Source organism: Oncorhynchus keta, chromosome 29 (assembly GCF_023373465.1).
Source record: "Oncorhynchus keta strain PuntledgeMale-10-30-2019 chromosome 29, Oket_V2, whole genome shotgun sequence".
NCBI lineage: Eukaryota > Metazoa > Chordata > Actinopteri > Salmoniformes > Salmonidae > Oncorhynchus > Oncorhynchus keta.
Window position 1 is genome coordinate 40,337,049 of NC_068449.1, and position 27,745 is coordinate 40,364,793.

The 27,745-nt window shown below is 43.3% G+C and overlaps 1 protein-coding gene across 1 annotated transcript in view; it reads left to right on the top strand.

Moving 5' to 3' along the window:
- The window catches only part of LOC118362889 (protein FAM193A-like), a 42,587-nt gene continuing 14,842 nt past the window's right edge, over positions 1-27,745 (top strand). Inside the window, exons 1-15 of the mRNA XM_035743603.2 lie at positions 1-440; positions 2,464-2,538; positions 2,919-3,164; positions 4,772-4,956; positions 10,791-10,958; positions 11,484-11,715; positions 13,898-14,022; positions 14,271-14,418; positions 14,646-14,720; positions 15,113-15,187; positions 15,290-15,402; positions 15,806-16,060; positions 22,878-23,025; positions 23,431-23,574; positions 23,794-24,078. Of these exons, the coding sequence (XP_035599496.1) occupies positions 222-440; positions 2,464-2,538; positions 2,919-3,164; positions 4,772-4,956; positions 10,791-10,958; positions 11,484-11,715; positions 13,898-14,022; positions 14,271-14,418; positions 14,646-14,720; positions 15,113-15,187; positions 15,290-15,402; positions 15,806-16,060; positions 22,878-23,025; positions 23,431-23,574; positions 23,794-24,078 (2,493 nt within the window). The 5' untranslated portion in view covers positions 1-221. The remainder of the gene's footprint in view (positions 441-2,463; positions 2,539-2,918; positions 3,165-4,771; positions 4,957-10,790; positions 10,959-11,483; positions 11,716-13,897; positions 14,023-14,270; positions 14,419-14,645; positions 14,721-15,112; positions 15,188-15,289; positions 15,403-15,805; positions 16,061-22,877; positions 23,026-23,430; positions 23,575-23,793; positions 24,079-27,745) is intronic.

The following is a 27,745-nucleotide window of genomic DNA, read 5'->3' on the forward strand; positions in this document are numbered from 1 at the left end:
GGGGGAACGTACTGTTGCAACGCAAGCTCGAGCAGCCAATTCCTGTCCAGTGGCCATATTGAAATCTCAAGTCTATCAGGACTCTAAAGGTACTGGGTTAGCTGTCTAAGTGGAAGTCTTTAAAAATATCGTATTTTTATAACAGAGTGATTTGAGCCAGACATTCCACCTGAGACTCTGCCTGTACTGAACGGCAAGTTGTCTCTGACTTTTGTGGGAAAATGAGTCCAACCGATGCTAAACGAGGAGCTAAACGCAGGAAGAACAAGCGGGGCGGTGGCAGCAGTAGCACTGTCTGCAGTACCAGTGGCAAGGCCGGGGTTTCAGCCACGGCCTTGAGTCCTCAAGCCACGGCAACACCCGTGTCTACCATGGGCTTTCTGACACCAGGGAGCTCTGGAAATGGGAACATGGTCTCTATAACAGGCCTGAACGGAGAGGTGAGAATATACAGTCGACGTATTGAACACTAACGTTAGAGATCGCGTTTACACATAATCGAGACATTTGAGGCCTGACATTCTTCAGTAACGTTAGCTAAGCCACTGAGGTAGCTAGTTAGTTAACGTTAACTCGGGAAATGGCAACCCGACGTTGACAACAGCCAACAAGTTCGTTTAGTTGGCTAACCACGTTAGTAAACTTTCCAGATAAGGTAACGTGTTAGCTACTTGCTCAACTTGAACATAAACTAGCCTGGCTGACGTTTCTAGCCATCTTGTTCGAGCTACTCGACAACCACAATGTTGACAGCCCGAAAATAGCATAATTTGCTTACTCCACAGTCGTTATCTTATTAGCTTATTAGCTAACTGTTCGCAACGTTGTGTGTGTGAGTGGATGTTTGTTACTTGCTAGATGGATAACTTAGTTTACACGCTAGATAGTTAGCTATGACCAAGATGACCATCGACACTGCACTGTGCCCTTAAACTGAATTGTCTTTTGTAACTGACTAGCAACTAGTTACAGAATGCAGCTAGCTAACAATTTCGCATCAATTTGTACAGCCAGTTGGCCTTCCATTTCTTGTCTGATGTTTTCATATTCACAATTTTAGCAGGAGTAGTGGCTCACCAGACTAACGTTACAGGAAGTCTCAGTCGAGTCTGTCAGTGTCATCTGCTAAGTAACAGTAGCCCTATAGTTTGTTTACTCGAACCAATTATTTCATAGGTAGGTTAAGTAGTTAGGTCGTCCGCTGCGTTTACAGGCACAAGAATAACGTGTAAGACAACTGCAAGACTACTGTCACACAGCCAAGCCAGCCAAATAAACCACGATCCTGCAATGTACCTATGGCATAGCTAACATAACAACATTACATACTTTGCTGTGAAATGGCATATTGAGTGTCTTGCTTTACTCTCTCGGTTTCTAACCACCTCTCCATATATTGTAGCTATGCCTTGTCAGTCTCTCTATATCACAACAGTAGCCAGGGAAACAACATCCACTAATCACCAAAGACTAGGCCTATCATGTGTACCTCACATTGGCTACTACTAGGTTTACCATCTTTAGGGCTGAAGGACTTTCTCATATAATGAGCCAATATTCCCAAACAAGTCCATAATGCAGACTTGTTAATAACTTGCATACCTAGTCACTGTCTAAGCAAATCCAAGGAAAGTCTGATTTGAGCTAAATGCAACGTATTGCACTCATTCAAAGATTGAGTTTCATTAGAATAACTAGCCTATATGCCAGACATCCTCTCCATCATATACATTCAGTAGGCCCCATCTCTTGCAGGACCAGTTATTGGTCAAATTATTAATCTTGATGGTTGTGTACTCAATGAAAGAGAAAGACAGCTGCCAAGAGATGCTGGCTCGTGTACTTACTTTACATGGCATCTGCTACCTGTCTTGGGAAGGTCCCACTCCTTGACAAACAAAGCAGCTAGGCCAGGCTACTTATTGTGGAAAGAATTTGCATAGATCTGCTCAGCATTTACACTAGTCAGGACTATTATTTTCATCTAAGAAGTAATATAGTTTTTCCTCATAACCTTTTGTTTACCTCATCAATGTGTTCTGATTAATTCTTCAGATGTTTACACAAATCTTTGCATAGTGCATACATACACTGCATTTGATCTATCAATTCCAAATCGAGACTACCCTCCGCATATGTAAAGATCAGCTGTTGAAGACAGAAACAGCAGGTGACCTTGCTGGCCTCGTCAATATACTGCTGCGCTGAGCATTAATATGAAACGTAATATCTGCATATGTTCCTTGCAATTTCGCCAGGACACATCAACTGCTTTGTGTTTTATTTGTAATTCAAATAACATAATTCGAAGACAAACCTTAATTGTGTGTGGCCAAGTAGCCCCCAGTCAGGTCAAGTGCTAACATGCTTCAGATAGCCTTGTAATTGACGCTTGGCATCGGTGCTAATGAGAGGGGTGACTCCGGAGGTGTTGGTTCATGTCGGGCCCTTTGTGTCCTCCAGGTCCCTATGAACGGTAACGTTACACCACAATTTTCGGAGGGGCCGGTGAATTCCGACTTCTCTGGAGTCCTTCAGGTAATACATCACTCACTGTCTCCGCAGCTACTCCTGTTAGGCCTACGGTAACATAGATCAGCATCAGTTTATCTGCTCTGAGTATCACTGTCTGTGTGAACTGTAAAGCCCCGGGGTGGCGTTCAGTAGGCACAAAATGTATGAAAAAAATGGAAATGGCCCATCCTAAACTTTAGGACCAATAACTCTACCATTCAGTTTCCAATTAAACATTTGTTCTACCTGTTTGTGCTTACTGCCCGTGACATTGTCTTAATTAACTTTAGAACCTGCCTGTGTAGGCTTCATATTGGAGGACTAGTTAGTAGCTACTGGTTACTGCCACTACAGTAGTGCTACATACTCGTCTAACTGACATCCACTCCGTTTCCAACCACCAGACCCCGTTCACATTTGGCCTGAGTCAGAGGGCCCCATACTCCACTACCGGTGACCGCTGCCTCCTGTGCCGGAGTGAGCGCAAGCCAGACAGCACCCTCCATCCTGACACGGGGCTCCCCGGGGCAGGGCAGAATGGTATGGCACAGTCCCCCAGCGCACTGCATCTACCCCTGTGGGTGTGCTCCGACTGCCGGCGCACAGTAGAGAAGGAGGACCGCCACTCCTCCCTGGAGCAGTCACTGGTGGTGAGTCACCACGGGCTGGTGGAGGGGTGTGGGTGGAGGGAGGGAGAAGTAGGGTGGTGAAAAGGTGATGCTGGACCAATGAACTGAATGACAAAGGCTGTTTAAATGGATATTTGTGTGCAGTTAGTGGATAGCCAAACGCCAGATAGATGCAGGCAGGCATTGGTGTAACATCATAACATAAACATTTTGTCTAGGCCTTTCAAAGTGTGTTGCATTATGGGGATGAACATTTTCTGACTTGCACCTCCAGGTCGACTGCATGAACTTTCCCAAAACCATGTGATCGAAGGTCATGCAGTTTTTAAAAAAATGAATTCGCCTTCAAGTCGCTGCAGTTGCTTCTTACCAACTCCACCATGCAGCCATCACCTGCATTGTGGGAGGCACTATTTGTCAACCGATCATTAGGGTGTTATTTGGTTGACCCGTGCGAACGTGACCAACTACATGACTGAAATTTTAACCAGCTTTACTGCTATTCTACAGAAACATGAGATGCAAACGAAAGTGACATTTGAGAACTCTAATCAATACATTTTACACACGTTATGTTTTCATGTTGTGAGTGTGATATGGGGGTATAGACATTTTTATAAAGATACACTTTTATTAGCAATAGCAGACAGTTCCATGTTGATCGGAGCCTTGCTGTCGCAGATACCTTCCCTGACTTTACTCGCTGACTTTCGTCTACTATCGGCTTTGTTAGCGTTACCGCTCGAACACCTCCATAGAGACGGCGCAGATGCGTGATGGCGACAGGCATACTAAAGGTAGAGCACAACAAGGAATAAATAGGTAAGGAGACAGAGGGCTTGCAGCCGACTGACTAATCGACAAATTACCTTGCCATAAATAACTACTCATTATTATTTGTAGATTAGTCTGTCAACATTTACCCAAATGCATGACAGATTTGATGATGTCGAAAACAACCAAAGAGAGAAACACCGACCCGTACCATACACACACACGCAGAGAAAGTGGGAGAAACAGGCAAGCTACAGGTGGAGGTGTAACAAGGAGCAGAAACACCTGAGTCCTGAACAAATGCACAGATTGTATAACGTTACAGTTTCCCTCTGTCTGATGACTCAGCATTATAGTCTTTGGCTCCTCCTTTACTATCAGTGGGAGATAATGACATAAGACTGAAAGCCACACCAGTGTTTAGATGTCTCTCTTGCTAATGACTTCATGTTAATGGCTGTTCCGTGTACACTGTCTTGCCTCACTCGTAAGAGCCACTCTGTTGGCGACATCTAGCGGCTAATTGAATTCTGAAGTTGGAGAGAGCCCGACAATTCCTGCAGTGCCCCTCTGGCCTGGAATGCGCTTATTTTTCTTTCCATCTCTTTTTCTGCTATTTGCTTGATTTACGTTCTCTAATTTCCGGAATTAATTGCAGCTAGGTTCTGGAATTTTGTGTCTAGTCAAGTATAACGAGCATCGACTTCTATGTGCACTTTGCTGCAATTAAATACTTCAGAATACAAACCTAAGGTGACAGTTGGTAAAGTTATGTCACTATTATGGTCACGCTTGGTTGCATTATCACTGCTGTTTTGCACTTTCTGATGCTCTGTAATTTCTCATTCCCCCAGAGCCAAGACTTCCAGTTGCAAATGCCTGTGGGTAATGGAGGCTTGGGCCAAGAGCTGCCCGCCACAGGGGGCAGACTGACCAATGGTGGCACACCCCCAACACTCCCCACTCTCCCCGTCCCAGACCTCACCACCCCTATGACCGCTGACACCGTGTGCAGTTGTGAGGCCTGCAACGAGAGACGGTGAGCTGGATGGACACATTTGTGGTGGTCACTAGACAACCACACTAGAAAGGACGAAAGTGTCTATCGTTTGACATATTGAGCTAGCCTAGTATATCAGCTATGTGTTCAGGGAGTTTCAAGAAGCCGCCACCTGTGCTGCCATCCTTTCTAGCATTGTCAGATAATGACTAATCTAGTCCACCAGCCGGCTCTCTCTCTGTCGAACAGTCTGGAGTGGACGACCAATCCGCTGGTTTTATTGGCTGATCTCTGTCCATCAGCATCTTGTTTTCTTTTTCTTTCAAATACTTTAACTCACTTGATAGATTACCTGTTTGCTAAAACTCTAATAGGTCACCTAATTTCAGTTTGTGACAAAATAAGCTAAACTTAGCAAAAAATAATGTCCTTTTTCATGACATGACTCTTGTCTTTTCAAAGATAATTTGTAAAAATCCAAACAACTTCACAGATCGTAATTCGTAACGGGTTAAACACTGTTTCCCATGCTTGTTCAATGAACCATAAACAATGAACATGCACCTGTGGAACGGTCGTAAAGACACCAACAGCTTACAGACGATAGGCAATTAAGGTCACAGTTATGAAAACTTAGGTCACTAAAGAGGCCTTTTTACTGACTCTGAAAAACACCAAAAGAAAGTTGCCCAGTGTCCCTGCTCATCTGTGTGAACGGGCCTTAGGCATGCTGCAAGGAGGCATGAGGACTGCGGATGTGGCGAGGGCAATAAATTGCAATGTCCGTACTGTGAGACGCCTAAGATAGCGCTACAGGGAGACAGGATGGACAGCTGATCGTCCTCACAGTGGCAGACCACGTGTAACAACACCTGCACAGGATTGGTACATCTGAACATCACACCTGCGACCAGAAAGGATTGGCAAAAAGTGCTCTTTACTGACAAGTCACGGTTTTGTCTCACCAGGGATGATGGTCGGATTCACGTTTATCGTCGACGGAATGAGCGTTACACCGAGGCCTGTACTCTGGACCAGGATTCAGGTGGAGGGTCCGTCATGGTCTGGGGCAGAGTGTCACAGCATCATTGGACTGAGCTTGTGCGTTACAGGGAAGACATCCTCCTCCGTCATGTGGTACCCTTCCTGCAGGCTCATCCTGACATGACCCTTCAGCATAAAATTGCCACCAGCCATACTGCTCGTTCTGTGCGTGATTTCCTGTTGGACCTGTTAGATCGGAGGTTGAGGGCTAGGGGCTATTTCCCCCAGAAATGTCCGGAAACTTGCAGGTGCCTTGGTGGAATAGGGGGGTAACATCTCACAGCAAGAACTGACAAATCTGGTGGAGTCCATGAGGAGGAGATGCACTGCAGTACTTAGTATCTGGTGTGGCCACCAGCAGCATTGACTTTTGATTTTGACCCCCCTTTGTTCAAGGACACATTATTCAATTCCTGTTAGTCGCATGTCTGTGGAACTTATTCAGTTTGTTGAATTGTTGTTATTGGTCATATTTGTTCATATAAAGCAGTAAAAGGTTATGTGCTCAGTACTAGTAAGGTTTTAAGCCGAATAGTTCTCTATAATGCAGCATAATCTGTTTTCTATTGCGCACATATGATCGACAGTTGTTGGTCTGAACACGTCTCTGGAGCCACTGAGACAGAGGAGCATGTATCAATCCTTCACTGCAATTCATTGATTTATTGCGGCCAGCAGTTCAAACAAAATAAATGATTCTCAAATCAGTCAAGTCATTTAAAAAAGAACGACTTGTTCGCAAACTGCAGATAACTACCACATATTTCCCTGTTATCTCTTCGGTCACAGTGATCTGGCTCTGCTGTGGTGGTTGTTCGGACCAGAGTATGTGAGCGAAGCTGGAGCAGATGTGGAGTGTGCCCAGTTTGACTGGCGCAAGATTCCCAAAGGCTGGAGCGTCGGCCTTCTCTCCAGCTCCAATTTCGCTGCAGTAGCGCTCACTTCACAAACTCGGGGCATGCCCGGCCCAGGATGCATTCGTAGTCTCCTTGTGTGCTGCTGCTATAGCCCCTTGCTTTAGCTACTGTGATGGAGTTAACTAAATATTTTCATAAAGAAACTGATCAATCAAGGTGACTTACAAAGATGAGGACCAAGAGCAAGAGAGGGAGTCGATGATGTAGTGTCCACAACTAAAGAATCTTTGTTGAATCTGAAAAGACACATCCCAAAAGCATGATGGTGTACTTACTACGTGTACACAGTGGTGGAAAAAGAACCCAATTGTCATATTTAAGTAAAAGTAATGATGCCTTAATAGAAAATGACTCTAATTACCCAGTAAAATACGACTTGAGTAAAGTGGAAAAGTATTTGTTTTTAAATATACTGAAGTATTAATAATGTCAAATTCCTTTATATAAAGCAAACCAGACTGCACCATTTTTTTTCTTTCTTTTTAACCGGGGGCATACTCCAACATAATTTACAAATGAAGCATGTGTGTTTAGTGAGTCTGCCAGATCAGAGGCAGTAGGGATGACCAGGGATGTTCTCTTGATAGTGCGTGAATTGAACCAACATTCATGGAGTAAAAAGTACATTTTATTTTCTTCAGGAATGTAGTGAAGTAAAATTTGTCAAAAATATAAATAGTAAAGTACAGATTAGAGGTCGACCGATTATGATTTTTCACCACCGATACCGTTTATTGGAGGGCCAAAAAAGCCGATACCGATTAATCGGCCAATTTTTTTTTTTTTTTTTTTTTTTTTTTTTAACTAAGGAAAATTGATTTGTAATAATGACAAATACATCAATACTGAATGAACACTTATTTTAACTTAATATAATACATAAATCAAATCAATTTAGCATCAAGTAGATAATGAAACCTGTTCAATTTGGTTTAAATAATGCAAAAACAAAGTGTTGGAGAAGAACGTAAAAGTGCTATATGTGCTATGTAAGAAAGCTAACGTTTCAGTTCCTTGCTCAGAACATGAGAACATATGAAAGCTGGTGGTTCCTTTTAACATGAGTCTTCAATATTCCCAGGTAAGAAGTTTTGGGTTGTAGTTATTATAGGACTATTTCCCTCTATACCATTTTGTATTTCATTAACCTTTGACTATTGGATGTTCTTAAAGGCACTTTAGTATTGCCAGTGTAACAGTGTAGCCTCCGTCCCTCTCCTCGCTCCTCCCTGGGCTCGAACCAGCAACACAACGACAACAACCACCACATCGAAGCAGCGTTGCCCATGCATAGCAAGGGAAACAACCACCCCAAGGCTCAGCGAGTGAAGTTTGAAACTCTATTAACTCGTGCTAACTAGCCAGCCATTTCACTTCGGTCACACCAGTCTCATCTCGGGAGTTGATTGGTTTGAAGTCATAAACAACGCAATACTTGACGCACAACGAAGAGCTGTTGGCAAAACGCACGAAAGTGCTGTTTGAATGAATGTTTACGCGCCTGCTTCTGCCTACCACCGCTCAGCCAGATACTTAGATACTTGTATGCTCAGTCAGATTATATGCAACACACGACACGCTAGATAATATCTAGTAATATCATCAACCATCTGTAGTTAACTAGTGATTATGATTGATTGTTTTTTTTATAGGATAAGTTTAATGCTAGCTAGCAACTTACCTTGGCTTACTGCATTTGCGTAACAGGCAGTCTCCACAACGAGAGGCAGATCGTTATTGCGTTGGACTAGTTAACTGTAAGGTTGCAAGATTGGATCCCCCAGCTGACAAGGTGGACATCTGTCTTTCTGCCCCTGAAAGAGGCAGTTAACCCACCGTTCCTAGGCCGTCATTGAAAATAAGAATGTGTTCTTTACTGACTTGCCTAGTTAAATAAAGATGTAAAAATAATATATATATATATTTTAAATCGGCAAATCTGCGCCCAAAAATACAGATTTCCGATTGTTATGAAAGCTTGAAATCGGCCCTAATTAATGGGCCATTCCGATTAATCGGTCGACCTCTAGTACAGATACCCCCAAAAACTACTTAAGTAGTACTTTAAAGTATTTATACTTAAATACTTTACACCTCTGCCTGTGCATGCTAAGAGAAAGGAAGAGTTGGGTAGATAACTAAGTGCGTCATTGTAGCAAACTATTTACAAACAAATAATCTGATCTCAAACTTTTTGTTCTCTTCTCTGTACAATAGACCATCCTTTTTTGCTTTTAATTTGTATTTCATTTTTAGTACGTCGCATCCTACAGTTGAAGTCGGAAGTTTACATACCTCTTAGCCAAGTACATTTAAACTCTGTTTTTCACAATTCCTGACGTTTAATCCTAGTAAATATTCCCTGTTTTAGGGCAGTTAAGATCACCACTTTATTTTAAGAATGTGAAAGAGAATTATTTATATCAGCTTGTATTTCTTTCATCACATTGCCAGTGGGTCAGAAGATAAAAACACACAAGTAGTATTTGGTAGCATTGATTTTAAATTATTTAACTTGGGTCAAACGTTTCGGGTAGCCTTCCAACAGCTTCCCAAAATAAGTTGTGTGAATTTTGGCCCATTCCTCCTGACAGAACTGGTGTAACTGAGTCAGGTTTGCAGGCCTCCTTGCTCGCAAAAGCTTTTTCAGTTCTGCTCACAAATATTCTATAGGATTGAGGTCAGGGCTTTGTGAGGGCCACTCCAATACTGTGACTTGGTTGTCCTTAAGTCATTTTGCCACAACTTTGGAAGTATGCTTGGGGTCATTGTCCATTTGGAAGACCCATTTGCAACTGCAACCTGGCCTAGATAAAGCAAAGCAGTGCAACAAAAACAACAGTTACACACAAACAAACGTACAGTCAATAACACAAAATAATAGAAAAATCTTTATGTCCCTACCAGACTACTGTGTTGCACTCACAAATGCTTCACTATATATTTCTTGATAGGCTTGAAATAATTGGAATAACGTAGCCTAAATAATACATTTTCGTTCTTTCTTAGGCTCCCTGTCTGGCGTGTTTCTATGCTGTTTAATATGACATGTAATATATTTGAAATGATGCTTGCGTCTCACATGAATCTTCATTTTTATGAAAATAGTTTTCATTCAAATCCATATGGTTTTGTTTTAATGCTTGGTCCAGGTAGTCACAAAAATAGTTTTTTTTTTTTAATTGTGATTTTGAAGAATAGAGTGAATTTTGTTGAGGTTTTTAGATGAGCGGTAGGAAATCGCTCAGCTTTGCTCACATGCTGTGGTTCAGACCTTTTCACATGCTTCACTGGCTCTGGTGTTCCAGCACAACGCTGCTCAGAGTGCAAAACTATTTGCCCCCACTTTAATGTAAAACATTTGGAAATAGTTTTGCACGGCCTTTAACTATGATTTTTGTTGGTAAATGAGATGGTTTCCTGTTCATTGTTCTGCCTGTCAGTCATTATCTGTCAGTAATCAACCATCGGCTTACGGGGGGAGTTTGTTGTTTGATTGGGCTGTTTTTCATGGTAACAGTGATCCTAGGTGCAAACCCTCTTTTGATTGGACACTTGTGCGGAGATTGGTCAAAATTGCGAGCTCACGCATAAATGAGTGGATTCGTTGATTTTTGTGTTGAAAAAAACAATCACAGAATAGTGGAATCCTGGAGGGACTGGATATCAGCCCATTAAAAGAGGAACATGGATGCACAGAATCACTAATACTTCTACTATATGGGTATTCATATAGTAAATGAAGTAGGAAATGCTCATTTTTGTTTTCTGTTGCTAAATGTTTAACTGTTGGTTGCCCTACTGTTGGTTGCCCTACTGTTGGTTGCCCTAATGAACATGACCCTGGGTCCCTTGTCTAAGAGCACCCAGTGTCCTCATCACAATTACATCTTTGACCTTCACCCCCTCCAGGGAGATTTCGGCCGAGTCAGAGCGCGAGTCCCAGCTGCTGCAGAACCACTGGTCAGAGGTACGCTACCTAGTGCGGTGCATCTACCGCCAGACAGGCACGCCGCTGGCCGACGACCATGACCATCCCCTGGACCGTGACAAGGAGGGCATGAAGGAGCTGGTGGACAGGTAAGGAGACCCAGCTAGAGAAAAGGCAGCATGTCTTCCACCCTCTTTCCCTCAGTCTGCCTTCTTCCTTTCTCCCCTCTTTCTATTCCTTCCATCTTTCCTTCCCTCATACTTTCCTTTACACTCTCTCATTTCTACCCTCCATCTCTCGCTGCTTCCTGCCTCATTCCTTTCTCGCTCCCATCCCTACTATCCTCTTTTCACTTCCATCTTCAACGTGATCAGTTATCTGACAAGAGTACCAGAGTAATCATTGAGGAGTGGTTACCTCACTTTCCCTAATTCAATTTTGCCAGATAAGAGATTACCTTCAGAAAATGTTAAGTCATTTCAGAGGCTAAACCTTCCTCTGCTACTACTAGGCCATTTGTTACGTCATTCCAGGAAAACTAAATCAAACTCAAGTCATTTGAAAGTGTTGGAGATGCTTTTGACCCAGGTCTGACCACCATAGATAATCACTACAAGTATTCGCATATTGTACGCTGGGTCTTATGATATCCATCTTTCTCACCTCCTGTTCAGGCTGTGCGAGAAGGACCCGTATCAGCTCTACCAGAGGCTGGAGCAGCAGGCCCGCGAGTACGTCCTAGAAATGAAGGTGCGCCTGCTCAAGCACCTGTCGACCGGCTCTAAGGCTGCGGCAGCCGCCGCCCAGGGCCCCCCGCAGGCCCACCAGTTCATCTCGCTGCTCCTGGAGGAGTACAGCGCCCTCTGCCAGGCTGCGCGCACCATCAGCAGCTTCCTCCTCACCCTGGTGAGTCTTCCGCTGTTAGCAATAGCATCACGTTAGCATTAGCAATGGCATAGTCTTAGACCAGTGGGCTTTTAAACATTTTTTTCAGTAACTTTCAGGGTTTTCCTTAGTGTTAGCCTTAGTGTTAGCTTGTGCGTTAGCCTTTATCAAATAAAATCTAAGTTTATTTGACACGTGTGCCGAATACAACAGGTTACAGTGAAATGCTTACTTACAGGCTCTAACCAATAGTGCAAAAAAGATATTAGGTGAACAATAGGTAAGTAAAGAAGTAAAAAGACAGTGAAAAACAGAAGCGAGAGTATATACAGTAGCGAGGCTATAAAAAGTAGTAACTCCTACAGACACTGGTTAGTCAGTGAGGTTGATTGAGGTAGTATGTAGATATGGTTAAAGTGACTATGCATATATAATAAACAGAAGAGTAGCAGTAGCGTAAAAGAGGAGTTGGGGGTGCGCGCACACAATTCAGATCCGGGTAGCCATTTGATTACCTGTTCAGGAGTCTTATTGCTTGGGGGTAAAAACTGTTGAAGTCTTTTTGTCCTAGACTTGGCACTCCGGTATTTTTAGGGTCTTCCTCTGACACCGCCTGTTGTAGAGGTCCTGGATGGCAGGCAGTTTAGCCCCAGTGATGTACTGGGCCGTGCGCACTACCCACTGATGTGCCTTGCGGTCGGAGGCCGAGCAATTGCCGTACCGGGCAGGGATGCAACCAGTTAGGATGCTCTCGATGTTGCAGCTGTAGAACCTTTTGAATATCTCACGACCCATGCCAAATCTTTTTAGTTTCCTGATGGGGAATAGGCTTTGTCGTGCCCTCTTCACGACTGTCTTGGTGTGTTTGGACCGTTCTAGTTTGTTGGAACTTAAAGCTCTCAACCTGCTCCACGTCAGTGGTCTAGGGTTTATGTGATAATGTTGTTGATGTGAGCCATTACCAGCCTTTCAAAGCACTTCATGGCTACGGACGTGAGTGCTACGGGTCTGTAGTCATTTAGGCATGTTGCCTTTGTTCTTGGGCACAGGGACTATGGTGGTCTTGAAACATGTTGGTATTACAGACTCAATCAGGGACATGTTGAAAATGTCTGAAGACACCTGCCATTTTGTCAGCACATGCCCGGAGCACACGTCCTGGTTACCTTTTACGGTTGCCTTTGTGTTAGCCATTTTGTTAGCATCGGACTAGCACAGAGGGACAATGCTTGGTGCTGCTCAGTGTCTCTTTAGCCTGAATCTTGGCGACAACGTGAGTTATACTAGACATGCCCCCAGTACGTGAAGGCTAATGAGTAATGTTGCCTCAGTAACTCGCACAGGATTAACATGGGCTTTAGAATCTCCACAGAACTCCGGGACAAGCCAAAGACTGTGTCACAGAATGACTCATACTTTTCGGAAGCAGCACAGATGTTTGTCTGAAAGTTGTCACCTTAGATTAGGGACAATAGTCATCAGCCTAGACAGCTGCCACTGCTGTGGTTCTGGAATATGGGGTAGCAGCCATTTAGACACCTGACAATGGTGTCGCTCCTGTTAAGTTATACATACATGCATACATACACACAGACACAGACACAGTGAGGTCCGGATTATTGACACCCTTGATAAAGATGATTTAAATAGTGAGCTATATTTTATGCTCAAAGAGATTTGGTAAATTATTTTATACTAATAGAATTGCTCAGAGAAAGCAATTTTGTTTACCAAGTAATATAATTTTTTCTCTCAAAGGTAGGGGTCAAAATAATTAATATTTCAATACTTCACCTTTTGAGGATAACGGCATTGAGCTGAGATGGCCATTGCAAAATGTAGATTTTGTGACCAATTAAGCATTTCTTTGTGGATTTTGATGTGTGCTTGAGCATACAATATAGCACAGTATTTGAATTATTTTATACAGTCATTTTTGTTTGTCTTTATCAAGGGTGTCAATAATTCTGGACCGCACTGTATGTTAAAGACTTTTCCAAAATATTATTTTATAAAAAAAAATTTTAAAGTTCATTAACAGATAGTGAAAGAGGATGATAATGGGGAGAGACAGGGAGGTTGTGTCAAACGGCCGGATACGACCCTATGCGAACACAGTAGACATGTGTGCCTGAGGCTGCGGCATTACCGCCAGGCCGCATTAACTTGGTTTCCTTATTCTTTTCTTGTCTGGCTTCCACAGGAGAACGAACACTTACAAAAGTTCCAGGTGACGTGGGAGCTGCACAACAAGCACCTTTTTGAGAACCTGGTGTTCTCTGAGCCCATCCTGCACAGCAGTTTACCTGCACTGGTTGCACAGCTGAGGTAAGACTGAGTCGAATGACAAAACAGCCATTAAGAGGCGTTATTAAAGTGTATTCTTCCGTGAGAATTCTTTATTTTTTAAAATGTATTATAGTCTCCCTATATAATCCCTGTTTTGTTCGTCTTAGTATAGCAACATCATTAAACCTGGTCTATCCTCAAACCTAAATAGGCCATTGGTATGATAAACTGGCCTAGCTGTGTGTTTCCAATGTTTTCTTTAAAAAAATTATGCAATTTCTGATTAGGCACGGCACGGCCTCCCTCGACTCGTACAACGAAGACATGTACAGGACCCTGCTGGAGAGCTACCAGCAGCTGGAGCAGGAGATGGCTGCCGTGGCGGCCGAGTGGCAGGAGTGTGAGAAGAGGATTGACGACTACGTTGACGAACAGGTACACACACACAGACCGAGAGAAAAACATCAAATACACACACAATATGCCTTTCTCTGCTACTTTCCACGGGCAGTTCCTTGTGTGTGACAATGGAACTTAAGTGTAATTTACATATTGTGATGTCCTGAAGGTTTTTAACAAATGTCTCCTTTGAATGGTTTCTTTTGAATGGTTTTCTTTTGTTTTTTTCTGATGCTTAACAACTAGTTTTCTCTTTCTGGCAGCTGCTTTTTAAGGTGGAGGGCCAGAATCTCACAAATCAACGGACAGAACCACATAAGTCTTTAATTAGCAAAAATGTAAGTGGTTTATCACGCAACTCAATTTCAAGTAATAAGACAGTTACTCTAGGTATCAGCATTGGCTATCTTTTCATTCCCTAATCCTTACCCATTTTATGTATGTCATATTATTTATATAGTCCAACAGAGAAAATGTGAATAGGTGCTCTCTAATTTATTAAAAAGCTGACACTTTTTGACCTCCATCTGTCAAAGCGCATAATTGTGGTCCTTCTGTAGCTCAGTTGGTAGAGCATGGCGCTTGTAACGCCAGGGTAGTGGGTTCGATTCCCGGGACCACCCATACGTAGAATGTATGCACACATGACTGTAAGTCGCTTTGGATAAAAGCGTCTGCTAAATGGCATATATTGTATTTATATATATAATTAATGTCTACCCATTTCCAGACTTTGAAAACAAAACAACGGATGCTGAAGGAAGACTGGGAGTTCTTTAAGCAGAGGAGGTTTATAGAAGAACAGGTATGATGAACAAAAAGTCTATAGAAACTGGTCAGACAGATTTTGACCGTGTACATTTTTAAATCTGCTGTTACGTGAATTGTATTATTTTTCTCTTTGTAGTTAACCAGCAGTAAGAAGTCTTTAGCTGGTGACAGTAACTTTACAGACACGATGAGAATGCTCTCCTCTCGTCTCAGCATTCCAGACTGTCCAAATTGCAATTATCGAAGACGGTGAGTTTTAGAGGATTCATTTTGCTTGCGATTTACAGATGGTGCGTTTGTTTCTTTGTAGCGTGTAAAGTAAAATAATCATTTTATTTGAATATATATATTTCTTTTTTTACCTATGTGGGTATTGTATGACACAAGTCCAATGAGACATTCAAACTTGTGTGCGAGTATGTTTTTAATCATTTATTAACCCAAAGTAAAACAAACCGATGTTTCAACCAGTACCCAGTGTTATTTAGTGACCTGAAAGGAAATGGGGTATAAAAGTGTTTAGCATCTCATGAACCACATCAATATAATATATTAACCACAAAAACGATGACCTGGAACACCATCACTGGCCACCTGCGACCCAAACTTTGTGAAACCACCTTTTAATTAACAACCATTGCTCCTCTCCCAGATGCACCTGCGACGACTGCAGCCTCTCCCACATCCTGACGTGCGGCATCATGGACTCGCCCATTGCCGAGGATCTCCACATCAAGCTGCCGCTTCAGGCCACGGAGCCCCCACAGCACCGGGACTACCTGACCGAGGTGCACCCCCCCAGTCTCTCCTCCGGGGGCAGCTCAGCCTCCGCTTCGGCCTCCAGCTCGCCCATCACCATACAGCAGCACTCACACCTCATCCTGCCAGAAGGGGTCGCCACCACCTTGTAAGTCCACCAGGGGTGGCGTGTTCTTTGTTGTAAAAATGTGTATTTATTTATTCAGCAGATTATAGCAAATTTATTTTCAAAACAAGACCTTAGTGTATCATGTAAAGCAATAAAATATCACAGAAAAAAAACATACAATAAAAGCAATACATTACAATAATGTAAAAAATATATATATTTATATATTTATCAAAGATGCACATTACTAAAATGAACAAAGAACAGGCTTGTGAGTTCATGCTTGTGCTGGGACGATCAACCGAAAATTATCAATACTTATCGTGGACATTATGCTGATATCGTTCATTACGATAAATAACGTATAGGGCCCTACTAGGCGCGGCAAGTAGCCTAAGGTTAGAGCATTGGGTCAACCGGAGGGTTGCTGGATCGAATCCCTGAGCTGACAAGGTAAAAATCTGTCGTTCTGCCCCTGAGCAAGGCAGTTAACCCACTGTTCTCCAGGTGCCGAAGACGTGGATGTCAACCCCCCGCACCTCTCTGATTCAGAGGGATTGGGTTAAATGCGGAAGACGCATTTCAGTTGAATATATTCAGTTTGACAACTGACTTTCTCTAGAGAATTATTTAACCTTTATTTAACTAGGCAAGTCATTTCAGAACATATTTTTATTTTTTTTAATTTCACCTTTATTTAACCAGGTAGGCAAGTTGAGAACAAGTTCTCATTTACAATTGCGACCTGGCCAAGATAAAGCAAAGCAGTTCGACAGATACAACGACAGAGTTACACATGGAGTAAAACAAACATACAGTCAATAATACAGTCAATAATACAGTATAAACAAGTCTATATACAATGTGAGCAAATTAGGTGAGAAGGGAGGTAAAGGCAAAAAAGGCCATGGTGGCAAAGTAAATACAATATAGCAAGTAAAACACTGGAATGGTAGTTTTGCAATGGAAGAATGTGCAAAGTAGAAATAAAAATAATGGGGTGCAATGGAGCAAAATAAATAAATTAATTAAATACAGTTGGGAAAGAGGTAGTTGTTTGGGCTAAATTATAGGTGGGCTATGTACAGGTGCAGTAATCTGTAAGATGCTCTGACAGTTGGTTCTTAAAGCTAGTGAGGGAGATAAGTGTTTCCAGTTTCAGAGATTTTTGCAGTTCGTTCTAGTCATTGGCAGCAGAGAACTGGAAGGAGAGGCGGCCAATGAAAGAATTGGTTTTGGGGGTGACTAGAGAGATATACCTGCTGGAGCGTGTGCTACAGGTGGGAGATGCTATGGTGACCAGTGAGCTGAGATAAGGGTGGACTTTACCTAGCAGGGTCTTGTAGATGACATGGAGCCAGTGGGTTTGGCGACGATTATGAAGCGAGGGCCAGCCAACGAGAGCGTACAGGTCGCAATGGTGGGTAGTATATGGGGCTTTGGTGACAAAACGGATTGCACTGTGATAGACTGCATCCAATTTGTTGAGTAGGGTATTGGAGGCTATTTTGTAAATGACATCGCCAAAGTCGAGGATTGGTAGGATGGTCAGTTTTACAAGGGTATGTTTGGCAGTATGAGTGAAGGATGCTTTGTGAAATAGGAAGCCAATTCTAGATTTAACTTTGGATTGGAGATGTTTGATATGGGTCTGGAAGGAGAGTTTACAGTCTAACCAGACACCTAAGTATTTGTAGTTGTCCACGTATTCTAAGTCTGAGCCGTCCAGAGTAGTGATGTTGGACAGGCGGGTAGGTGCAGGTAGCGATCGGTTGAAGAGCATGCATTTAGTTTTACTTGTATTTAAGAGCAATTGGAGGCCACGGAAGGAGAGTTGTATGGCATTGAAGCTTGCCTGGAGGGTTGTTAACACAGTGTCCAAAGAAGGGCCGGAAGTATACAGAATGGTGTCGTCTGCGTAGAGGTGGATCAGGGACTCACCAGCAGCAAGAGCGACCTCATTGATGTATACAGAGAAGAGAGTCGGTCCACGAATTGAACCCTGTGGCACCCCCATAGAGACTGCCAGAGGTCCGGACAGCAGACCCTCCGATTTGACACACTGAACTCTATCAGAGAAGTAGTTGGTGAACCAGGCGAGGCAATCATTTGAGAAACCAAGGCTGTCGAGTCTGCCGATGAGGATGTGGTGGTTGACAGAGTCGAAAGCTTTGGCCAGATCAATGAATACGGCTGCACAGTAATGTTTCTTATCGATGGCGGTTAAGATATCGTTTAGGACCTTGAGCGTGGCTGAGGTGCACCCATGACCAGCTCTGAAACCAGATTGCATAGCAGAGAAGGTATGGTGAGATTCGAAATGGTCGGTAATCTGTTTGTTGACTTGGCTTTCGAAGACCTTAGAAAGGCATGGTAGGATAGATATAGGTCTGTAGCAGTTTGGGTCAAGAGTGTCCCCCCCTTTGAAGAGGGTGATGACCGCAGCTGCTTTCCAATCTTTGGGAATCTCAGACGACACGAAAGAGAGGTTGAACAGGCTAGTAAATAGGGGTGGCAACAATTTCGGCAGATAATTTTTAGAAAGAAAGGGTCCAGATTGTCTAGGCCGGCTGATTTGTAGGGGTCCAGATTTTTCAGCTCTTTCAGAACATCAGCTGAATGGATTTGGGAGAAGGAGAAATGGGGAAGGCTTGGGCGAGTTGCTGTTGGGGTGCAGTGCTGTTGACCGGGGTAGGAGTAGCCAGGTGGAAAGCATGGCCAGCCGTAGAAAAATGCTTATTGAAATTCTCTATGGTGGATTTATCAGTGGTGACAGTGTTTCCTATCTTCAGTGCAGTGGGCAGCTGGGAGGAGGTGTTCTTATTCTCCATGGACTTTACAGTGTCCCAGAACGTTTTTGAGTTAGTGTTGCAGGAAGCAAATTCCTGCTTGAAAAAGCTAGCTTTGGATTTTCTAACTGCCTGTGTATAACGGTTTCTAGCTTCCCTGAACAGCTGCATATCACGGGGGCTGTTCGATGCTAATGCAGAACGCCATAGGATGTTTTTGTGTTGGTTAAGGGCAGTCAGGTCTGGGGAGAACCAAGGGCTATATCTGTTCCTGGTTCTAAATTTCTTGAATGGGGCATGTTTATTTAAGATGTTTAGGAAGGCATTTTTAAAAAATATCCAGGCATCCTCTACTGACGGGATGAGATCAATATCCTTCCAGGATACCCCGGCCAGGTCGATTAGAAAGGCCTGCTCGCTGAAGTGTTTCAGGGAGCGTTTTACAGTGATGAGTGGAGGTCGTTTGACCGCTGATCCATTACGGATGTAGGCAATGAGGCAGTGATCGCTGAGATCTTGGTTGAAGACAGCAGAGGTGTATTTAGAGAGGAAGTTGGTTAGGATGATATCTATGAGGGTGCCCGTGTTTAAGGCTTTGGGGGGGTACCTGGTAGGTTCATTGATAATTTGAGTGAGATTGAGGGAGTCAAGTTTAGATTGTAGGATGGCTGGGGTGTTAAGCATGTTCCAGTTTAGGTCGCCTAGCAGCACGAGCTCTGAAGATAGATGGGGGGCAATCAGTTCACAATTGGTGTCCAGAGCACAGCTGGGGGTAGAGGGTGGTCTATAGCAGGCGGCAACGGTGAGAGACTTGTTTTTAGAGAGGTGGATTTTTAAAAGTAGAAGTTCAAATTGTTTGGGTACAGACCTGGATAGTAGGACAGAACTCTGCAGGCTATCTTTGCAGTAGATTGCAACACCGCCCCCTTTGGCAGTTCTATCTTGTCTGAAAATGTTGTAATTTGGAATTAAAATTTCTGAATTTTTGGTGGTCTTCCTAAGCCAGGATTCAGACACAGCTAGAACATCCGGGTTGGCAGAGTGCGCTAAAGCAGTGAATTAGAACAAACTTAGGGAGGAGGCTTCTAATGTTAACCTGCATGAAACCAAGGCTATTACGGTTACAGAAGTCATCAAAAGAGAGCGCCTGGAGAATAGGAGTGGAGCTAGGCACTGCAGGGCCTGGATTCACCTCTACATCGCCAGAGGAACATAGGAGGAGAAGAATAAGGGTACGGCTAAAGGCAATAAGAATTTGTCGTCTAGAGCGTCTGGAACAGAGAGTAAAAGGAGGTTTCTGGGGGCGATAAAATAGCATCAAGGTATAATGTACAGACAAAGGTATGGTAGGATGTGAATACAGTGGAGGTAAACCTAGGTATTGAGTGATGAAGAGAGAGATATAGTCTCTAGAAACATCATTGAAACCAGGAGATGTCATTGCATGTGTGGGTGGTGGAACTAATAAATTGGATAAGGTATAGTGAGCAGGACTAGAGTCGCTACAGTGAAATAAACCAATAAACACTAACCAGAACAGCAATGGACAAGACATATTGACATTAAGGAAAGGCATCCTTAGTCGAGTGATCAAAAGAGTCCAGTGAGTGGAGTGGTTGGTTTGGGGGTCACGGCGATTTAGACAGCTAGCCAGGACATCGGTAGCAAGCTAGCATAGGATGGAGGTCTGTTGTTAGCCACCTCTTGCGTTCCGTAAGTAGATTAGTGGGGTTCCGTGTGGTAGAGGGGATTAGTCCAAATCACACAACAAAAATAAAATAAAAACAATAGATAGATATAGTTATAGAGGCCCAAGAAGAAACATAATAATAAAAATAAATAAATTGTCCGATTGTCTATTCTGAGAGCAGCCGGTAAGACAGCTAACGGTTAGCAGGCCGCAGATGGGCGTTCAGGTAACGTCGCGACGGAGGAGCCAGCCGGATCTCCTTCGGGTAGATAACGTCGGCAGTCCAGTTGTGAAGGCCCGGTGGGGCTCCGCTTAGGCGGTAAAACGGGTCCGGATAGGTGACTGCAGCCCAGGAGTGATTGACGGAGCTCAGGAGCAACCGATGCTTGCTCCGGAATCGACGAGAGCAGACGGACAGCAGCCAGCCAGCTGTGAGATCCGGGAATGAATGTCCAGAGAGCAGCCGAAATCCAAGGACATGGAGAGAAAAATTGGTCCGGTATGTTCCGTTCCGAGCCGCGGCGTACAACAACTGGCAATAGATTTTCGAGCTAAAGGATAGCTGATGACCACAAACCGTGGTTAGCTGAATACTAACGATTTGCCAGTAAAGAAGCGAACTAGCTTCTGAACTAGCTTCTGATTAGCTTCTAGCTAGCTCCTGGCTAGCTTCTTGGAGCTTCTGGCTAGCTTCTGGCTAGCTTCTTGGAGGATTGCAGATTTGAGGTAAATAATACTTATTTATAAATATAAATTGGTGAGGCGGGTTGCAGGAGAGTGTTTTGAAGATGAGTTGATGGAAAATAAAAATAAAATGAATGTGAAAAGAAGTTGTAAATATATATATATATACAGGACACGACAAGACGAGGACAAAAGACGTCTGAACTGCTATGCCATCTCGGGGATTAATTTACAATGATGGCCTATCCTGGCCAAACCCTGGACGACGCTGGGCCAATCGCAGCCGGATGTGATGCATCCTGGATTCGATCCTGGGACTGCAGTGCCGCCTCTTGCACTAAGATGCAGTGCCTTAGACCACTGCGCCACTCAGGAGCCCTTAACCTGTCTAGGACTGGACCCCGCAACAACCAGTGAAAGTGCAGGGCGCCAAGTTCAAAACAACAAAAATTTCATTATTAAAATTCCTCAAGCATACAAGTATTTTACACCATTTTAAAGATAAAATTCTTGTTAATCCAGCCACAGTGTCTGATTTCAAAAAGGATTTACAGCGAAAGCACCACAAACGATTGTTAGGTCACCACCAAGCCACAGAAAAACACAGCCATTTTTCCAGCCAAAGAAAAGAGTCACAAAAAGCAGAATGGCTTATTTTGTTAGGGCGTTTGGTAAACAAATCCAAAAGCGCGTTCAGGTCGCGCCGAACGTCAGACGAAAAGTTCAAAAAGTTCTGTTACAGCCCGTAGAAACATGCCAACCTAAGTATGGAATCAATCTTTAGGATGTTTTTAACATAAAACTTATTCAATGTTCCAACCGGACAATTCCTTTCACATGACCGAGGCTGTGGCACTCTGCCAGACCACTCACTCAAAGATCTCTTATGAGCCCCTCCTTTAGAGTAGAATCCTCAAAACAGGTTCTAAATACTGTTGACATCTAGTGGAAGCTGTAGGAAGTGAAACAACTAATATCCCACTGTATATTCAATGAGGGCATAGTTGAAAGACCACTTTTCGGTTGGATTTTTTCTCTGGTTTTTGCCTGCCATATGAGTTCTGTTATACTCAGACATCATTCAAACGGTTTTAGAAACTTCAGTGTTTTCTATCCAAATATACTAATTATATGCATATTCTAGCTTTTACAGCTGAGTAGCAGGCAGCTTAATTTGGGCACTTTTTTCATCCAAGCTACCCAATACTGCCCCCTACCCCAAAGAAATTAAATGTGAAGTATGAAATAAGTTTGCTACTACGGGTAGTTAATGGGACAATTTGATAGCTACAATATTCAAAGTATGAGTTTTAAGGGTAATATTACAAAAAATAACTGTTGCACTTTGTTATAAAGTTATTGTTCAATTATCATTATTGTGATTATTCATCCAATTTATCGTGATTTGTTTTTTTTTTTGGTCCAGATTGCCCAGCTCTAGTTCATGCTACCAGCAGGATTTATCCCAATATCTAGTTGATGTTGTTATAATGTATTTATTGTGGTTATGGTTACTCTTGTGGTATATGTAGATATAACTCCTTGTTATCGGGTATGTGCTCTCCAATCATGTAATGTCATTTCCTATAATAATTTTATCATGTTAACAGGGCCACTCCTGTTTTGATATTCACCTTCATTATTTTCTCTTTCCCCTTTCCCCATCTCTCCTTCCTCCTCCTCGCAATGGTAGTGACGACGATGAAGTGCCTCCACTGTTGGGCAAGTTTGCGGACATCTACCCCATGGGCAGCTATGAGGACCCAGGGGTGGTGGCCGGCATGAACGGCCTGCACAGCGAGCTCAATGGTGGCGGAGAGAACATGGCGCTCAAAGTTGAGGTGTGTGGGTGGTTGACTGCTCCGGGGTGTAGTTTACCCTAGGTACAGATCTAGGATATTCTTCCCCTCCCCCAATCCTGACCTTAACCATTAGTGGGGGATATGCAAAACTGGCCCAAGATCAGCATCTGGGGAAACTTTACCATACACCGTGAGTGATGGTGCCCTTGATGCAAGTTTAACACATTTCGCTGCTCAATTTCTCTGTCCAAGTTCCTGGACTGGGACAGATTTGATTGAGGAAATGTTATTTGACTCTTAGTTATTCCTGCTTCCTTGCTCTCTTCCATCTCTATCCTCCTCACTCCCCTCTGTTTTCTCTCATCCTCTGCCACTTCCTCCCATCTCTCTCTTTCCATTCCCCTCACTATCCCCTCTTACTCTGATTTCTCTCTCCCCCTCCAGTCTCCTGGAGGGAGCAGCAGTAGTTCGTCGGAGGGCGACGAGGAGGAGGCTGACGAGGAGAGCTGCGGGGAGCCTCCGGGCCAGCGGAGGGAGCATTCCCCAGGGAAGAGCAACAGCCCTCCGCCCTACTACCAACAGCAACAGGTACAACCACACTACACAACTAGGGCTCGAGGTAGAATTGGAGTCAGGTTAACCTACTGAGATATGGAATACCTAGAGAAAGATTCTATTCAATTTGAATAGATTCCAATGCATGGGGAACACAGCCGATTGTGTATGTCGCCATCTAGCGTAAAATGTTCACATTGGTGCAAATGAAGTAAAACTCACGGTAGCCATCTTCTTTCTCTCTCGTTCCAGGTGGAACAGCACGCCTGTGAGTGCCACGTGTGCAACCAGGACCTGTCCTCCTCCCTCCCCCCCCTGGGCCCAGCTCCCCCTCTCTCCCCCCGCCGGATCCACACGCCCCCCTCCGGCCACCACCATCAGTTCTTCACTGAGGGCAACAACCAGACCCCCAACCACTCTGCCCTCCACCTCTACCCCCACATCCACGGCCACCTGCCCCTGCATAACCTCTCCCACCTGCCCCGTCCCCTGCTGCACCCAACACTCTACCCCAGCCCCTCCCTTTCACACAGCAAGGTGAGTGAACACACACATACCACCAACAAGGGTTAAGGGTAGATGTTACCCTACTCCCAATACTGACCTTGGGTGTCCGAGGGGGCGGGGTGAATGAAATCTCACCCTGTGTCAGTGGTTAGGGGCAGCTTATATTAACTCCTGAATGCTCAACAGATACAGGCTGTGCATCAATAGTCTTGAAAGGCTTCCTTTACTTGTGTCCCTTACTGATCTTACCACTGCTCTGTAAGGGTGTTGATGGGTGAAAACCATTTCAATGGTCTTGAGGGAGAGGAGACAACGAATGGAAGTCATTTATGGGTATTGGGATACAGCCATAGTCACATACAGATATGGCTAGCACAGTTATTGTATAATCAGTTATGGACAATGACCATGAACAAAAAAAATGATAATCGTCATCGTATTAGTACATTCCTTTTAGGAGAATGGGGGATTGAACTATGTGTAGTTTGCCAAATAGCAGTTTTTAATTTTTACATGAATTGGGTAAAGTTGGTAATCATTTTACGAGAGGTCGGGAGGAGAAGCTGAATTTCCAAAAGTTCCAATCAGTCAAAACCATTTGTTTTTGAGACAGTGGTGTCACCAAAGCTGTGTTATATTCATTAGGTATGTTGTAGCAAATTTTCAAAGACTCATTATAAGCTCAAAACTTTATTCAACAAAACGACAATTGAGTAACAGTTGTCACTTGCATGACAATTGTTACCAAAAATTCCATTATTGTCACAGCCCTAGTTAGACACTGTATTGGCTATACTTTGTCTAGAAAAGTGATGGGTATTTACATGATTTAAGGATATGATTTGAGTGGTAACACCTCTCATCCCTCTTAACTGGTAATTTTGGGTGTTTTCACCTTGGGAACTTTTCATTGGTGGAGTTTGTTTTGCATGGCCCCGGGTGGGTGGAGTTTTTTCATTTTAGACTATTCCATTGGTCCTTAAGTGAAATCTCCACCCAAACGGGGCACCGGGCCATGCAAAACGAATTTGCCCATTGATACATTCCCTTCAGGGGATTTACATCATCACAAGGAAGTGATTCAACTCTGTTATACCTTTTTTTTGGTTGGATGTTTCACTGTAATTCCATGGATATGCCACGAGGTCGCACGGTATCAAATGAGCTCATATCTACTAGAGGTCGACCGATTATGATTTTTCAACGCCGATACCGATTATTGGAGGACCCCAAAAAAAAAAAGCAGATGCCGATTGATCGGCCGATTTCTTCTTTATTTGTAATAATGACGAGTACAACAATACTGAATTAACACTTATTTTAACTTAATATAATACATCAATAAAAATCAATTTAGCTTCAAATAAATAATGAAACCTGTTCAATTTGGTTTAAATAATGCAAAAACGAAGTGTTGGAGAAGAAAGAAGTTCAATATGTGCCATGTAAGAAACCTAATGTTTCAGTTCCTTGCTCAGAACATATGAAAGCTGGTGGTTCCTTTTAACATGAGTCTTCAATATTCCCAGGTAAGACGTTTTTAGGTTGTAGTTATTATAGGAATTATAGGACTATTTCTCTCTCTACCATTTGTGTTTCATTAACCTTTAACTATTGGATGTTCTCATAGGCACTTTAGTATTGCCAGTGTAACAGTATAGCTTCCGTCCCTCTCCTCGCCCCTACCTGGGCTCGAACCAGGAACACATCGACAACAGCCACCCTCGAAGCAGCGTTACCCATGCAGAGCAAGGGGAACAACCACTCCAAGTCTCAGAGCGAGTGACGTTTGAAATGCTATTAGCACGCACCCCGCTAACTAGCTAGCCATTTCACATCGGTTACACCAGCCTAATCTCGGGAGTTGATAGGCTTGAAGTCAAACAGCTGCTGGCAAACACACAAAAGTGCTGTTTGAATGAATGCTTATGAGCCTGCTGGTGCCTACCATTGCTCAGTCAGACTGCGCTATCAAATCATAGACTTAGTAAAATTACATGATAACACACAGAAATACGAGCCTTAGGTCATTAACATGGTCGGAAACACGATGTTTATTCTTTCAGTGAAATACGGAACCGTTCCGTATTTTATCTAACGGGTGGCATCCATAAGTCTAAATATTCCTGTTACATTGCACAACCTTCAATATTATGTCATAATTACGTACAATTCTGGCAAATTGGGCAGCCCAAACTGTTGCATATACGCTGACTCTGCGTGCAATGAACACAATTTCACCTGGTTAATATTACCTGCTAACCTGGATTTCTTTTAGCTAAATATGCAGGTTTAAAAATACATGTATATACTTCCATGTATTGATTTTAAAGGCATCGATGTTTATGGTTATAGGTACACATTGGAGCAACAATACGCACTTCATATGCAACGCAGGACATGCTAGATTAACTAGTAATATCATCAACCATGTGTAGTTAACTAGTGATTATGATTGAATGTTTTTTATAAGATAAGTTTAATGCTAGCTAGCAACTTACCTTGGCTTACTGCATTCGCGTAACAGGCAGTCTCCTCGTGGAGTGCATTGAGAGGCAGGTGGTTAGAGCGTTGGACTAGTTAACTGTAAGGTTGCAAGATTGAATCCCCCGAGCTAACGAGGTAAAAATCTGTCGTTCTGGCCCTGAACGAGGCAGTTAACCCACCGTTCCAAGGCCGTCATTGAAAATAAGAATGTGTTCTTAACTGACTTGCCTAGATAAATAAAGACTAAGTAATGGTGTTCAAAATATTTTTAAAAATGTCCAAATCGGTGTCCAAAAATACCGTTTTCCGATTGTTATGAAAACTTGAAATTGGCCCTAATTAATCGGCCATTCCGATTAATCGTCGACCTCTAATATCTACTATGAGGGATTGCAGCTTGGTTGTGCCAAGTGTTGTTGTAAAAAGCTGTCACTATTGAAAATATCCTGTGAGACTAAGGGTCTGAGCAAATGTAGTTGATTCTGTGTCCTTATTGCATTTATTGGCATTACTTTGGCTGTTTTTTTCACAGACACAGAATTAATATGGGCTGAGGGTCCAAGCACCAAGGGCCAGTTTCCCGAACCCAGATTAAGCGTACTCCTGGACTAAAAAGCTAGATCAATGGAAAATGCTTTTTAGTCTAGGACTATCAATCAATCACATTTATTTGGCTAGGAAAAAACTCTCAATAGGCAGAACCCTAGAGAGGAGCTAGGCTGGAGTCATCAGGCACACAGAACAACAGATAAGACAGGATAAATACACCAGATAGGATAGACTGAACCAAGCCCCCTGGCACAGACTATTGCACCATAGATACTGCACCCATCGTAGGGCCGGTATGGTGGCGCACTAGTAAGCCAGTGACTCAGCCCGCGTAATTTGGGCAGAGGCAGAGAATCCCAGTGGAGAGCGGGGAGCCAACCAAGCAGAAACGGCAAGGGCGATTCGTCACTCCAGTGTCTTGCCGTTCACCTTTGCACCCCTGGCCAGACTGCACTCAATCATAGTAAATAAGAATTTGTTCTTAACTGACTTGCCTAGTTAAATAACAGTTCAATAAATACAAAATAGGACCTACTGAAGAGATGAGTCTTCAGTAAAGACTTAAAGATTGATACCGAGTCTGCGTCCTTACATGGATAGGCAGACCATTCCATAAAATGGAGCTCTATAGGAGAAAGTCCTACTTCCAGCTGTTTGCTTA